Source organism: Barbus barbus (genome assembly GCF_936440315.1).
Source record: "Barbus barbus genome assembly, chromosome: 44".
NCBI lineage: Eukaryota > Metazoa > Chordata > Actinopteri > Cypriniformes > Cyprinidae > Barbus > Barbus barbus.
The window spans coordinates 4,011,742-4,028,700 of record NC_136722.1 but is presented as its reverse complement, the minus strand read 5'-3'; the positions used below and the strand labels follow the sequence as shown (position 1 = coordinate 4,028,700).

At 35.5% G+C, this 16,959-nt stretch overlaps 1 protein-coding gene across 1 annotated transcript; it reads left to right on the top strand.

Annotated features, from left to right (window-relative positions):
• The first annotated feature begins 71 nt into the window (after positions 1–71).
• cpb1 (carboxypeptidase B1 (tissue)) lies at positions 72–5,018 on the top strand. The gene is made up of 11 exons (XM_079406450.1): positions 72–226; positions 322–397; positions 908–1,032; positions 1,249–1,348; positions 1,440–1,541; positions 1,875–1,979; positions 2,059–2,169; positions 3,161–3,251; positions 3,537–3,739; positions 3,831–3,915; positions 4,730–5,018. The coding sequence occupies exons 1-11, from the start codon at positions 162–164 to the stop codon at positions 4,915–4,917; spliced, it is 1,251 nt and encodes a 416-aa protein (XP_079262576.1). The 5' UTR covers positions 72–161; the 3' UTR covers positions 4,918–5,018.
• Positions 5,019–16,959: the final 11,941 nt, after the last annotated feature.

The following is a 16,959-nucleotide window of genomic DNA, read 5'->3' as shown; positions in this document are numbered from 1 at the left end:
ACCTCAAATCATAGCTAAAAATATCTTCAAAAGCATACGTAACAGGTGAATTATAAATTATGCATATGAAGGCATTCCGGAGAAGGTCAGGACTGGGCGGCCCTTGAAAGCCTAGCATTATAAAAAGACATCTGTGTGGAGAACATGAACATACTGGCAAAATGAAGGTCCTTTTGCTCTTGGGATTGGTGGCTGTTGCTCTCTGTGAGCCAACCAAATTTGTGGGGTAAAATCTTGAATATATTTTTATCTCCTTAACCAGAAATATTACAATATGCAGAGCTAATATCTAAGAGGGCATATGTATCCACTTTTCTCTAGAGACAAGGTCCTCCGTCTGACACCTGAATCTGAGGAAGATGTGACAGTCGTCAGGGAAATAGGCCACAAAATCAAGGTAAAATTAAAAATGCAAACTCTTATGTAAGATATATAGATTTTGTATATAGAAGCACTGAGTGGCAAGGTAAATAATAATAATAAAAAATAGTTTGATCATTACTATTAGAATTAATTCTAATAAAAGAAAGAAAAAAGGCAACAAGACAAAAATGCAAGCTAACAATTATCCTGTAGGACCAATCCTGGCCAGCAGATAGCACTATCAGCTAATTTTTAAAAGGCATCAGAATTTTTGATGTAGTTATTTATTTATAGAACTAAGCCATTTTTTGTAAATACAAATCTAGACAAAATGCAGCGTAACAGCATATTTTATTACAGTAAATCTTTCAGTTAAGTAGATTTATATATGTATACACCAATCAGACCAAGTATTACTAAGAGCTGTTTAATACAATTGGAGACACTGCTTGAAAAATAAATCAAATCTTAGATGCTATTTGTTCTAAACAATGAGTTTGCACATGCACTATGTCAGTGAGTGTACACGTTGCCCCCTCTGCAGGTGGATTTCTGGAAACCTGACAGTCCTGACCTTGTGACTATTGGCATGAGTGTTGATATTCATGTTCCTGCAGCCCAGCTTGACATGGTCTCCACCATTTTACAGCAGAGTGGCATGGAAGTTAAGTAAGTATTTCACATTTACACACAAGTTGCATTAGACTCTGAAATGTATACAGTATTACATGCGGGTACTCCACCTTGTGTATTATGATTCAAAATGAATATCTTGATATACCATGGTATACACAGTACCTCAAGTTACTGGTAACCTATGTTAGATATTCTTAGGGTTTTTTAGCTAGTATAACGTTTTAAAATGGGCCATCATTGTCTTCCCAGGGTCATGTTTGAAAATCTTCAGGAGGCTGTGCAGGCTCAGATGGACGACAAGAGGGCGACAAAGGCCCATGAATACACAAAGTACAACAACTGGGCAACGGTATGATTGCAAGTGCACTCATAATAACCTGTAAATATTTTTATTTTTTCTCCATTACAGGTGTTTTAATTAGTTTTTTACTCACCTACAGATTAATGATTGGGTAGTCTCTATCAGCTCTGCCAATGCTGGTCTGATCAGCAGGCAGGTGATCGGGAACACTTATGAGGGACGTCCCATGCACCTTCTGACGGTAAATCCCTGCCTTTAATTTACAGAAATGTTCTCTCTTCAAGTATAGTTAAGTGGCCTTTTGTTTTCAATATGACCTGCAATGATTACCAGTACAATAATGTTGTTTAAATAGTATAGTATAAATATATATATATATATATATATATATATATATATGTGTTATTGTGTTAGTTAGCTGTTTTTTTAGTTATTTTTCAAACTAGTCACAAAAAAACAACAACTGCAGGTTAATTGGGTTAAATTGGAATGCACAATGAAAAAACATGATTTTTGAGTTATCATATATATATGTGGTTGGTCATGAAAAAAAAAACCTTTTAATTTTCCACAGATTGGAAAGAAGACAGGCTCTGCTAAGCCAGCCGTCTTCATGGACTGTGGCTTTCACGCCAGGGAATGGATCAGCCATGCTTTCTGTCAGTGGTTCGTAAAGGAGGTACAGGAAAACTATTTATTTTTAAACTGATGTCTTTCAAGAGATCTATAAATCTAAACTTTGTTTTACTTATGTTTAGGCTGTGTCCACCTATGGCAGTGACCCTGAGATGACCAGCCTTCTGGATAGAATGGACTTCCTTGTTTTGCCTGTCTTCAACATTGATGGCTATGAGTACACCTGGACCAATGTACGTTCATAACGTGTGTTACAAAAATACATTATTTACATTATTCAATATTTGCATATATATTCTAGCAATCCAAAAGTTTTGACAAACTTAGACTAACTAAATGTATGTTTCTTTTGTGTTATGTTTCTCATCTTTAAAAATATTTATATATATTTGATTTAAATGCTTATGCTTAAATGTGCTTTCAGGGTTTTTTTTTAGCTCTGTTCTTCGTGTATTTTAAGTGTCAACTTACCACAGTGATATTAGACTTACATCAATACACGTGGTCCAGCATGTCAACTCTGAGTTTTACATACTGATATTAGTGAATATTAGAGAGTGGTCTGCAGAACAATTAATTCAATTGCATGCAATTACATGCTCAACAAAAAAGCTATTTTCTGCACGCTATACTCTTCTTCATCAAATCTTCCACTGTGTGAATGTTGTACCACTGTTTCGTTTTTTGTCTTTGATGCTTCTTTGAAACAACAAAGACAAAAAACGAAATTTGAATTCAGTTGTACAGGTACTGATCGCCAAAATGCAATAATAAATGTGTTCCTTTTTGTAGTTTTTGCTATGCATTGCATATTCATAGTCGGCAGCCAATGAGCGCGAGGATTCCCTCCGAAGTTTAGTGTAACCAGTCACAAATCACTTTTTATTTTAATAGAAAATAGTACAGTTTTCACTTGAGACAATCTCGTTTGAGTCTACACCATTCCGAGGACTCTTCACAAAATACAACTTATTTCTTAATTTTGTAGACAAATATAATTTATAAATACTTCAATGTGTAGTACTTCATTAAAATCTCTTTCTTTCTATCAATTCTAAAATGAAGAGGGAAGAATTAATGTCCAAACTCATAGTGCGCATCAATTTAGGAGATATTGTGAATTGTAATTACACACAAACAGACGTAAATATATAATGTACAATACACCTTGGTTAAGAGTGAAAAAAAATATATGATCTGAAAGGTCTTGTTTTGATCCCACAGAACAGGATGTGGAGAAAGACCCGATCCAGGAACAGTGGTAGCAGCTGTATCGGTACTGACCCCAACAGAAATTTTGATGCTGGATGGTGCAGTGAGTATTACTTTCTATTAACCCTCTGGGGTCTGAAGTGATTTTGGAACCCTTGAGATGTTTTGACATGCCCTGATATTTGTGCTTATTTCAGCTACTTAAAACATACTATTGAAATACTAAAATCAACAGTATATTAGAAATTAAGTTGAGTGTCCACACCACATTGCTTAACTAGCTTAACCAGGAACCAATCTTGGGAAGTGGTCCTTCATGACAATCACAAATAATATCATATTTCCCCGTTCCATGAAATATGTTTGATGTATGCCATTCACTTCCCAGCCACTGGAGCTTCCAGCAACCCTTGCAGTGAGACCTACTGTGGAAGCAGCATAGAATCTGAGATTGAGTCCAAGAATTTGGCCAACTTCATCCGCTCCAACAAGTCCATCATCAAGGCCTACCTGACTGTCCACTCATATTCCCAGCTGCTCCTTTTCCCCTATTCCTACACATATGGGCTGACTGCTGATCACTCAGAGCTGGTATGTTTGCATTGAAGCACACTACAAAAATGGCATGCGCCTTTGAGGTTTCTGACTGACATGAGTCTTGTATCTTGTCTTTTTTTGGTAGCTGAGCGTGTCTCAGGGAGCTATTGCAGCTCTGCGCTCCCTGTACGGAACCAAATACACTAGTGGCCCTGGTGCTTCGACCATCTGTGAGTATAAAGAGTCCAAGATAAGCTCTTACATGTAGTGAATTGCCTACATCCCTCTAGGCATCTATCTTCAGTGTTCTCAATGGAATGGACTGAATTGACATGCTCTATAGGCTGCAACTCACAAGTTGTTTCCAAAAGAAGCTAGCATGCTCTAAGTATGCTGCAGTGATGTTTTTTGTTTGTTTGATTTGTTTATTGGCTTTTTAATTACAGCAGAAAAAAATGCTCTATGATCAACAAAGATGTATGATTCTTACACAGTTTGTTCAGAATGATAGTCTTTACAAACGAACACAAACTTTTATGAAAGTTGAAGCCTAAATACAATCGCCAGAAGTAAAAAGCTAAGTGTAGGACTATAAACAAACTACTTCACAGTTGCATGCCTTTAACATCACCATCACTGAGCTTAGGGCAACTCTTTCAATCTTTTTAACATGTAATATTTTTACTGAAAGTTTGAGTTATATGTATTTTCAAGAATGTGATTATCAACATAATTCAGCTGTAAAAGTGGATACGTGAGTAGATGACTTTACCTGTTCGATATGAGGATGCTTAATGTCCTGACAGCCCCTGGAGTCAAGTTTAGCCAATTTTTATATGTATTACATAGTAAAGTATATATATTTAAAAAAATATATATAAATTCCAGCACTGAGTGGTGTAGCTTATATCTTGTCTTCGCTATGCACTCCTGTGGTGGTACATGTACTACAGTCTGACCAAGAAATCATTGTTTCTATCAGGAGCCATTTAGCATGTAGTGAGCAAGTTTTTGCTTTTTGTTTCATGACTGTTCTCATTGCAGACCCTGCTGCTGGTGGCTCTGACGACTGGGCTTATGACCTGGGTGTGAAGTACTCCTACACATTCGAGCTGCGTGACGAAGGTCGTTATGGTTTCCTGCTGCCTGAGTCTCAGATCAAGCCCACTTGTGAGGAGACCATGCTGGCTGTCAAATACATTGCTAGCCATGTGCTCAACAACCTGTACTGAGAGGGAACTGTCTGAAAAAATCTTTGCTGTGGCTGTGACATCAGTTCAATACACATCCCAAAATACCATGATCAGTAAAGCAATAAACCACAGAAGACTGTTTGTTGATTCTTATCTGATACACAATGATGGAGACATCAGTTTGAAACACAAAATTAAATGCAATTATCTATTTATAATAGCACGCATCTATGTACCATATGTACCAACATATAAAGTGCTCCCGAAGAGTATTTGGACACTTGCACACACACGCACGTTGGTTTTTGTGGTTTATGGGGACTCTCCATAGGCGTAATGGTTTTTATACTGAACAAACTGTGTGTGCTATTGCCCTACACCAACCCTACACCTAAACTTAGCCCTCACAGGAGACTTTGTGCATTTTTAGATTTTCAAAAAAACACTATTAGTATGTTTTTTAAGCCTTTTGAATTACATGGACATAGGCAGTGTCCTCATAAACCACCTTCATATTGTAATACCTCTGTCATACCCATGTCATTATACAAATTTGTGTCCTCATAAACCACATAACCATGCACACACACACGCATGAACAGACACACACACACACGTCTGAATGTCATTAGATTATAATATTATTTTATATATATATATATATATATATATATATATATATATATATATATATATATATACATACACACACACACACACACACACACACACACACATATATAGGCCTATATAAGTGGCATCTGCAAAAAAATAAAATAAAAAAATGATTTGCTGTTCTCAGAATTAACTTCCCTTTTCAGAACCATTTTTTTGTATTTTTAATTTTTAGTATATAATTTATAATAAATGTTTATATATATATATATATTATTTTTTTTTTTTTTTTTTTTTTTTTTTTTTTTCATTTAGCAGACGCTTTTATCCAAAGCGACTAACAAATGAGGACATAAGAAGCAATCAAAACCAACAAAAGAGCAACAACGTGCAAGTGCTATAACAAGTCTTGGTTAGCCTAACGCAGTACAGATAATTATTATTATTATTAATTTTATTTTATTTATTTATATTTTTAAATAAAAAGACATATATATATTATTTTAGATAAAATAAAATTAGAATAGAGAGTGCTAGAGTTAGAGGGTCAAGTAAAGATGGAACAGATGTTTTTAGCCGTTTCTTGAAGATGGGTAAGGATTCGGCTGCTCGGATTGAGTTGGGCAGGTCAAATTTTTTATTAATTGTAGAGGTTTAATAGAATTGGTGTAAATAAAAGCTGAAATGTTAATCTCTCATCTCATATTCATCTTTTGATGTCAAACCCAAATGTTTACATTCTACAGCAAAAATAAAGGAATTGGCCTTACTGTTCCAATACTTTTGGAGGGCACTGTATGTATATGTGTATATATATATATATATATATTTTACATACATATATATAGTGTGTGTATGTGTGTGATGTGTTCATCTGATGAAAGAAAGTGATAAACGACATGAGGGTGAGTAAATGGGTGAACTATTATTTTTGGGTGATCCATCTCTTAGAAGAACAAGATGTGATGCAGAGGCCAGAAACATATTTTAGACAGAATACAAGAATGTGTTGAATACATGAGGAGAGGAATATAATTAAAACATACAACATTAACGTTTTGAAAGGCCATATTTTGTGTTGTCTATTCAACCTCACTGTCTAAAAGGATAATTAATCTTTTAATTGTTTATTTGGGAAAAAAAAAATTTTGGATTTAACGATTAGTTGATTCCTCCCGATCTTCAGTTACAAAAACACAAGAAATTAACACAAAGCATATCGACAGCTTCTCTAAGAATGTGTTGGGTTCTATTATTATGCACACAGAACCAGATACAACTTGGTTCAAATGAATAAATATTTGGCATTTTTCCGTGGGGAACAGCGCCTATGCTCACTGGAGCTTACATTATATGTCAGCGTCCTTCGTTATTTGCCAGAACGGCGTTCTATTGTGAACACGTGTACAACAGTTAGCAGAGATTACTGTTTATACAATTTTTAATATGGATAGTTTTCTTACAAAAATGCATCGATTCACTTCAGGAGGCCTTTATTCGGCCCCCGGAGCCATGTGAGGCATATTTTAGTATGGATGGATGCGCTTTATTAGACTTATTTTGGACTATTGAATAATAACACCCATTTACTGCCATTATAAAGCTTGGAGAAACCAGGACATTTTTAAATATAACTCTGATTTGTCTGAAAGAAGAAAGTCATATACAGCTATGGCTTGCCGGTGAGTAACTCATGATCTAATTTTCATTTTTGGGTGAACTATCCCTTTAAGCAGGGACCTTCTATCATTGACCGATTGCTAAAAAGTGAGAATCAGGCCCTGTTTGGCTCTCACTATGACCAGTATCCTCAGTAAAAAGAGGTGCAACACCATGACAACAATAAAAGAGCTAGAAATAGACTTAATTCAGCTGAAATAGAGATGGCATGTGAAACTTCATGATTTTGCCCTCATGTGTCTGAGAGTGAATATTTGTTGGAGAACTGTACAATTTCAGGATAGTTTGAAGAGTATAAGTTTCACCACCTGATGTCTCCCTTGCACAACAATCTTATTAAGACAAATGTCACCCCTAATGGAAAAGATCCTTTCTGTCACTGCTATTGACACATGCCCTGCTGCGCAGTACTACTCTGCGTGAATACAGACTAAATGCCTCTTCATATGCAACTTCTGTGTCAATAGCAAAGCAAAGATGGCTTTTGATTATTTTGTACGTTATCCATCATTTTAATTCGAATAATACTATATGTCTTACAATTCTAATTTAATTTATTGATTAAACTGAAGAATTTAACATGAAAGATGATGCATACATTAAGGGGGCTGAGGAAGCTTGCAATCCATGTTCAGAAAACATTATCGGGAAGCAAATGTTGTCAACTAATAATGAGGTTTTTTTTTTTTTTTCTCCCCCTTGTACCACGGGACATCTTTTGGCATTGGGCAAACACAATTTAAATGTAAGATAGGCTACATGACTCTAATGTCATACAGTGGTCCTATATACAAATCAAATGAAATCAGTTTTAACAAACAGCCATCTTTGGTCTGCCAAGGTGGCACAGAAGCTGCATTTGGAAGAGGCATTTAGTCTGTATTTAGTCTTTTTCAGACTTCATGCTAAATTACATTTTACCTCTTCTTATCCATTTACCATGGGCTATCTTTTGTCCTTGGGCAAACATAATTTGCCTTCTTGTAAAATATGTGACTCTGACGCCATCTAGTGGTTTAGCTAATCATTGCCTGACATTTCCGAAAGAGTACAGTAACAGACAGCACAGGAGGACACCTAGGAGCACACAAGGTATATGAAAAAAGGCCTTAGTATTTAAAGCTTGAAAAGGCCTCTTGACTTATAGGATTTGTTTGGATGGTATTTTTGTATTGAACGCAGTTTAAAGGGACAGTGCCTGTTTGGCCTTTTTTTTCTCTTTTTATTTTCAAAAGTATAATTTGTTGGACTTACTAATATTTGTTGGCAGTTGCCAGGTTTGTTTATGAATGATTTAGTTTTTTCTTGTATTTCACTTAATGCTAGGGGCTTAAGAGAGAACACTAAGAGAAAGTCATCATTTCTGTTTTGTAAGGGCAATAAAAGCACAGTTTATTTTGTTGCAGGAAACATATTCCAAACCAGAGGATGAAACATTTTGGGTAAATCAATGGGGAGACAAAATCCTTTTTGATCATGGGTGCACTAGATCAGCTGTTTTGTAATTCACCCGGTAAATTAATAACATCTAGATTCAGCAATAATGGTCACTGGTTAATCTGTGTCTTGAATATGGATGACCATTATTTTATTATGGTCAATGTTTATGGTTTTAATAATGTAATTCAAAACAGACAGTTGGTTTCAGATGTTTCCAGTGTCATTGTAAACCTTAAACTCATTTATCCAACTGCTATTATAACTATGGGTGGTGATTTTAGCATAGTTAGTGATGAATGCCTTGATAGATATCCCTCCAGATGTAGCCATAGTTCTTCTTATTTCTTTTTTTTTTTTTTTTTTGTACTCACAATTTATTGGATCCTTGGCGCTTTAAATATCCTAACACAAAACAATATTCCTGGTTTAAACTAAATAATGTAGTAAAGTCAAGAATAGATTTTTGGTTAATTTCAGTTTCTGTTATGAAACTTGTCAGTGGCTGCTGTATGTCCGCAGCTCCTCTCACAGATCATTCTGTTATTAAATTGAATTCTAAACCTCCTGGTGTTAGCCAACAAAATAAACGGTACTGGAAATTCAATTCAAGTTTATTAAAATGCCAGTCATTTAATGAGGATATTAGGGCCATAGTCTCTAATATGATGTCTGATGAATCAGTAGTGTCCTATATCTCCAAATGGGAATTTCAACAAACTTGATGAAATCTTTGTAAAGCAGAAGGGACTTTCATGAGGTCTAGGGCTAAATGGATTGAAGATGGGGAAAGGAGTACTTCATACTTCTGTCGGTTAGAAAAGAGAAGGCAAGAGAGACTATCAGTTAAAGCTTTATTGATCCAGGGCCAGGTAATTACTGATCAAGCTTCAATTACTAAGGAAGTTTATTTTTACAGTAACCTATATTCCTCAACCCTTTCTTTGGACGATACAAAATCCTTTTTTGACCATATTAAAGATTTTATTCCCCATATAGATGATGATTTTGTAGCACTGTGTGATGAAGATATTACTTCTTATGAATTGGATAAAGCAGTAGGTAGCTTATCTTTAGACAAATCTCTATGGTGCGACAGCCTTACTGCAAACTTTTATAAACACTTTTGGAGTATACTAAAAGAACCTTTTGTGCTTATGTTAAAAGAAGCAATTGAAAATATGACATTTCCATCCACCATGAAACAAGGGATAATAACTTTAATCCTTAAAGCTGATAAAGACCCCCAAATTTTAGATAACTTTAGACCAACTACATTATTAAACACTGATTATAAAATTGTAACCCTAATATAAAGAGACAAAGTGACGTGACACACGGCGAAGTATGGTGACCCATACTCGGAATTTGTGCTCTGCATTTAACCCATTCAACGTGCACACACACAGCAGTGAACACACACACACACACAGCAGTGAACACACATACACACAGCAGTGAACACACACCCGGAGCAGTGGGCAGCCATTTATGCTGCAGTGCCCGGGGAGCAGTTGGGGGTTCGGTGCCTTGCTCAAGGGCACCTCAGTCGTGGTATTGAGGGTGGAGAGAGCGCTGGACATTCACTCCCCCCACCTACAATCCCTGCCGGCCGGAGACTCGAACCCACAACCTTTGGATCACGAGTCCAACTCTCTAACCATTAGGCCATATATGCTAATAGATTAAAATGTTTTTACACAAAATTATAAGCGAATCTCATTCTGGCTTTATGAAGGGAAGATCTATACACAATAATATTAGTTTAGTGTTTGATCTTTTAGATTACAGACATCTAATAGACGATGGTTTTATTCTCTTCATTGACTTTTATAAGGCATTTGATTCAATTGAACACCCCTTTATTTTTGTTTGGCTTTGGGGAGAAATTTTGAAAAGATTATAAAATCTCTGTATGAAAATTCTAATAGTTCTGTTTCCTTACCAGGAGGTACATCACCCAGAATTTCTATTAATCGTGGCATAAAGCAAGGTTGTCCTATTTCCCCATTTATTTTTATTATAACCACAGAACTGCTTACCATCTTTATCAAAAACTCAACAATAGCCTCATTAGAGGTAATTGGCCAGACAGTAATCATCAGTCAATTTGCAGATGATACTGCCTTGTTTATTAAGCAATTATCAGAGGTCCCCAAAATACCACAATCTATTCACACTTTTTCAAAGGCCTCTGGTTTAAAAATAATTTTGAACAAGTGTGAATTAATGCCCATCCATCAATGTCACTTAACTGAGGCTTATAACATCCCTATAAAATCTAAAGTTAAATACTTAGGATTGCTCATCTCAAAAGATTCCACTGAAAATAAACTTATGAATGTGTCGAAAATAATAGACAAATGTCAAATTAAGCTCAATTCTTGGTTATTGCGAGATACAAGTTTATTAGGTAGAATATTTTTGACTAAGATGGATATATATGTACCTGTATATGTATGTATATATGTATGTGTGGTTATACATATACACACACATATATATATATATATATATATATATATATATATATATATATATAGTTGTTGTTTTTTTGGTGTTTGGTTTAGTGTTATGCTAGAATCATTATTATACTCATACATTTTGTTCTTTAATATTTTGAATTGTTTTTAGCTTTATTTTTTTGTTTTTCATTTAAATGTTAAGTTTTGAAAGTTTGTTGTATGCATTTGTCATTTTTATTTAATTTCTTTATTTTTAAAATGTGTATAGGTAGTATTTATAAAGTTTTATCTTTTAGTTTTGGATCTGTTTTTAGATGTTTTAATGCTACAATTGATTGCTTCTGTTGTCCTCGTTTGTAAGTCACTTTGGATAAAAGCATCTGCTAAATGACTTAATAATAATAATAATAATAAACAATGACTGAGAGGTCAGAATGGAATGTTTATGTATAAGAAACATTTGGTAGAGATACTGTATCACTTCAGTGCATACCAAACCTTTATGTAATATAAACTCTTTTTATCAGCTACACTTTCTCAAATGATGTTGATCCTCCTGATCTGAGTCGGTGAGCAAAAGGAGTGGTTGCACATGAGATGTGATGAGCAAGCAGCCAGGATAGGGACTTCAGCTGCAGCTAAGCCAGTTCAGAGAAAGCTTCAATGACGGGACAGATTTCTTCAGCTGGATCTAGTGGCTCAGTGGCTTATGTCAAATTCCAGTTGCTAGTTAGCCTATAGGACTTTCTAGAGTTGATTCTCTCTAAATCCTCAAAACTAATAACTTACTTTATTTTATAGCTTTTTGATTCATCCAGTCATCTTTGGAGGCCTCTGCAGGCTATTGTAGGAATTGGAGTCTGGCTTCATCAGCTCCATCTCCTCTTCGGAACTTCATCATTGGATATGGTTGGGCATATGCTATGAGAAGGACAGCCCCACATTGTATTTGTGTTCAGTGCACTGAAGAGTGTAATTGGCTTAATTGTGTTTGGAGCTAAACTCTTAAGTTTTAGAGTTTGACATCCCTGCTGTAGAATGTAAATACGTGACATGCTAACCTCTGACCAGTAGGTGGCACAAGAAGCCAATAAATCAACTAGCAGTCTCCACAATTCATTAATTTTCAGACAGCCATGACTCAACATGTTGCTGATTATCCATTTTAGTTGCAGCACATTCATAATAGATGCATAGCATTTTATAACTAATTTCTGTAGTCATTACTAACGCCGCTCTGACTTGCACCTGATCTCTAATACATAAACAAGTATGATAGAATATCATTTTTTTCCCTGGGCCACCTATCTATTAGATATTTATGCATTCTGGAGGAGCAGTGCCCACACAGAGTACTGTAGTAGCAGCTGACGCAAGACAGGGCAAAACTGTTCTGCAGATGCTAACCAGTTCACATGGAATAAAGATATCTTTATGCATTGTGTATTTACATATTAAAGAAATCTAAGGAGCTAGATTGAGAAATACACATATACACACTGAACATTTTATTGGTTTAGGATTCAACACATTCTGAAGGGTTTGAAATGTGTCTCCTCTGAAACTACAGATGTTTACCTTGATCTCACCAGATCACTGTTAAAATATTAAACTCTGGCATGCTGCACTGTTTGCACTTCCCAAAACACCCGATGTCCTTGTTAGATTGTTAGAAGAATGGCATCTACCCTAATATTAGTCTGTTTCTTTCCTATTCCGAGGTCACCGTAGCCACCCAGATCCAGTCCGTGTCCAGATCAGATGGTGGATCAGCACCTAGAGATGACCTCTACAGCCAGGACACCTAGATGAGCCCCAGAGACTGATCCCCAGTGAAGACCCTGTCTCCTAGACGGCCATCGGGACAAGACCACAGGAAGCAGATGAGTGCTTTACACAATCTGATTCTGCTTTAGTCTAGATTTAAACTGCTGATTTTGTCTGGCCAGAGGAGAATGACACTATTTCAACCTACTATTTCCCCGTCTAAATACTGTAAAGCTGATATAAAGCCACCCAGCTTTATATCAAGCCGGTGTAAAGCTGCTTTGACACAATTTGCATTGTTAAAAGTGCTATACAAATAATAGTGACTTGTTGAAGAGAGGTGCAATTACTTACATAAGTTACTGTCTCAGACTTACAGATTTGTACATTAAATGCCATTAGAATTTATTCTATTCTATTCTAAAATAAAATAAAATAAAATGGTAATTGGAACTTTTTCAGCTCAAAATTCTGACTTTTATTTTCACTATTCTTAATGTCACAATTCATTTATTTATTTTTTTTCTCCATAATTTCTTAACCTCACATTCTGAGGAGTCATTACGGGACAATTAAATAATAACAAGGATAAAATCTGCAAAAAATAAAAAGTACATAATAATAATAATAATATTTTCACCACTCTGAGAAAAAAAAAAATTGTGAAACAAATAATGAAAATAAAAATTGTGAGATATAAAGATAAAAAGTTTCACTATAACCTTTTTTATTTTATTATTATTATTTTAACCCCATTGCGGAAATACGCTTATAGAACACCCAAGTGAATTTTGTGAGCAATAGTGGGACTTTTTAGGCTTGAAGCTTGATTGAAGTGGATAAATGGCCTTTCTCTCTTTATTTTATTTTATTTTGGTTTCTAAAACACTCCTGATTAGTGCTAAACCGGGGCTAAATAATTTTTACATAAGACTTTGGCTGCTTTTGTTGGCCTGTGAATGCAGCCCTCAGTGGTTTGTGAGGTCAAGCTGTTTATAAACCTTGGATCCACTCGACATTCTATTCATTTAGAATATGATATAAAGGACAGTAAAATGAGAGGAAAAGAAACATATTTTATTTATGTGCGCTATCCTTAGCATGTGTAATTAAAAAATACAGTTTGCCAAACAAAAATTCACTTTTTTTTTCTTTCTAACAGGTCCCCATTTAATACCATGGAATGACAATATTGCTATGACAGCCTAATGAAACGAACAGATGTAGATCCATTTGGTGCCACTAGTATGAAATGTTAATTCACTCTGTTTTATAATTCAGTCTATTTTGTAAATGCATCTTATTGATATTATTAAGAATTATTGTTAACACTTTATTTTAGGGTCTCTTAGTTGCTTATTAGCATGCATATTACTAGAATATTAGCCATTTATTAGTACTAATTAAGCACATATTAATGCCTTATTCTACATCCCTAATCCTACCCAAGACCTAAACTTAACAACTACCTTACTAACTATTAATAAGCAGCAAATTAGGAATTTATTGAGGGAAAAGTCGTAGTTAATAGTGAATATGTGTTCTCTATTCTAAAGTGTTATTTATTTGTTTGTTTGTTTACCTTGTACATATTTTCTTTAAATAACATAACTCAATCTTGTGAATCTGGTGAAAGACTTTTCTCAGGTGGTGCATACTAGACTTCTCTAATCATTTAGTGTGCTTAAACCCAACCCCTTTTTTTCCAATCAACTTAAAGTTTGCTTGACAGCTGTGCCAGGTGGCATAGTCATTTTCCCCCTGACCATGCTGACTAAAGGTATGATGGAAAACCACTTTCTGATGATGCAACTTAATACTCTTTGGTGTGTGAGCTTTTGTTCTTTTTGTATACATTAAATGTAAATATTACCAAACATTTCGATAGTACAATACTTTATGGGATAGGTTTTTGTTGTCATATTTCAAAAAAAAAAAAAATCTATAATGCGTCTTTTTATTAAACTAAAAATGAATAGAAAAAAACACCTCTATGACAGGAAAATAAGTAAGAAAATATAGCTGCAAGCAGCGATTAACCGGGGTTCGTGAAATTGACACCCTTTAAGGTTGGCCAACCTGGATGTATGGCTGACAGTTAAAACATCCAGAATGGAGAGCAGACTCACAGACACACAACACTCATGCACACACACAGTGAAACACTGCTTGTTAAGAGTCACCTGACATACGTTATCAACATATTTTGAGTTTTCGTTTAGGCTTCATAAGTTTTTGGGTATATGTGGCAAAGCCCCTTTTCTAAATGACGCATTATAGCTAACCAGAGGACAAAATTCAACATGTTTTTGATAATTATAGATCTAGAGACTCCAGAGAATATCATTGCTGTGGTTTGATCGAGATTGAGCAAAAAAACAGAGATTAGTTCGCAAAAGTAGGTTTTTAACACATTTATTAATTATTAATGAACAATTTGATTGACAGCATTAGTCCAAGAGGCAAAGTTGTTCAGAATGAGGAGATCTATCCTATAATATGAAGATGTAGTAAATAAGTGAATATTATTAACATTTTATTGCAATTAGATTTAATTTCCCTTAGAAATACTGTTTCAGAAGCCTTTTTCACTGTTATAGCACCACCTATGGTCCGATCTCCATGAAACTTGTCATGCTTGTTAAGAGTCATATGAGACATGTTTTCACCAACTTTCGTAAAGTTTCAAGTTTTCGTTTAGGTTTTATAGGAGTTTGGGTATGTGTGGGCACACCTCCTTTTTAAATGAGCCATTTATTGCTAACCAAAAGACAAAATTAAACTTTTTTTCGATAATTATTGATCTAGGGAGTCCAGAGATTATTACCGCAGTGGTTTGATTTAGATTGAGGGAAAAACCAGGGACTAGTTCGCAAAAGTAGGTTTTTAACATATTTCTAAATAATTAATGAACGATTTGATTGACAGCAATGGTTTTAGAGGCAAAGTTGCTCATTGTGAGGAGATCTATCAAACGATGTGCATATTGTGTGCATATGTAAAACACCACGTGATTACAGAGCCAAAAAAATCTCGTTAGCGCCAACTAGTGGCCGATTTCTTTCAAAATTCTTACAGACCTTTAGGGCTCTGAGTCGAACATGCCTACCGAGTCTCGTTCTGATTGACCTCCGTTAACCTTGTTTAATAGGTGCTTAAATTATTTGGCCAATGGCGGCCATGTTTTTTTAGATACACCATTGTCCTCATAGATGCTTGTGCCCCTTCAGACGAAGACGCTGCATACCAATTTTGAAGTCGATCAGAGCAACGATTGCCTAGTTATAGCCATTTACAAGTTTTTTCTGTCTTATAGCGCCCCTAAGTGGCAGAGCTGCGCAATTTTTTTTATTTGACCAAAGATTGAGCTCGTACATACGTGTACCAAGTTTGGTGAATATAGCTCATTCCGTTCCAGAGCTATACTTCCAATAACATTTGGCTAACGTTAGCATAGACGCTAATTGATGTACCGTTTCGGTCGAAAATCGAAATTTCAACTTTTTTTTGATAATTATTGATATTCAGTGTCCATAGAATATTTTTGCACTGGTTTGGTTCCGATCGGGCGAAAAACCTAGGACTAGTTCGCAAAAGTAGGTCTGGGATTTAGGTCAATTTTAGGGCAAGAAGGAAGCGTCGTAGCTCAAAAATTTCGGACTCCACTTTTGTTCGGGCTAACCCAAGGATTGCAACGATGTAAAGTTTTTGAGTCTACGACACACGGTTTACGACTGTGGGCCAAAAATGTCTGAAATTTTAGGTTTTTGCGCTGTAGCGCCCCCGTTTGGCCGATTGGGCTGAGACTTTGATACGTTCTCCCCAAATTGAGCTCTACGATCTGTCCAAGTTTCAAGTCTCTAGGCCTTACGGTTTGGGCTGCACGATTCGTTTTAGGGCAGAAAAAAAAAAAATGGGCAATTATAATTACCAATATAGCTGCAAGCAGCGATTAACCGGGGTTCGTGAAATTGACGCCCTTTAAGGTTGGCCAACCTGGATGTATGGCTGACAGTTAAAAACATCCAGAATGGAGAGCAGGCTCACAGACACACAACACTCATGCACACACAGTGAAATTAAATGATTAAACTGGCCTATTAATACTCTATGAACA

Excerpts from the sequence above, each read along its gene's own strand:
- cpb1 (XM_079406450.1), top strand. The coding sequence starts at position 162 with ATGAAGGTCCTTTTGCTCTTGGGATTGGTGGCTGTTGCTCTCTGTGAG. Across the intron at positions 398-907 it reads AAATAGGCCACAAAATCAAG|GTGGATTTCTGGAAACCTGA; the intron begins GTAAAATTAAAA and ends CCCCCTCTGCAG. Across the intron at positions 3,916-4,729 it reads CCCTGGTGCTTCGACCATCT|ACCCTGCTGCTGGTGGCTCT; the intron begins GTGAGTATAAAG and ends TTCTCATTGCAG.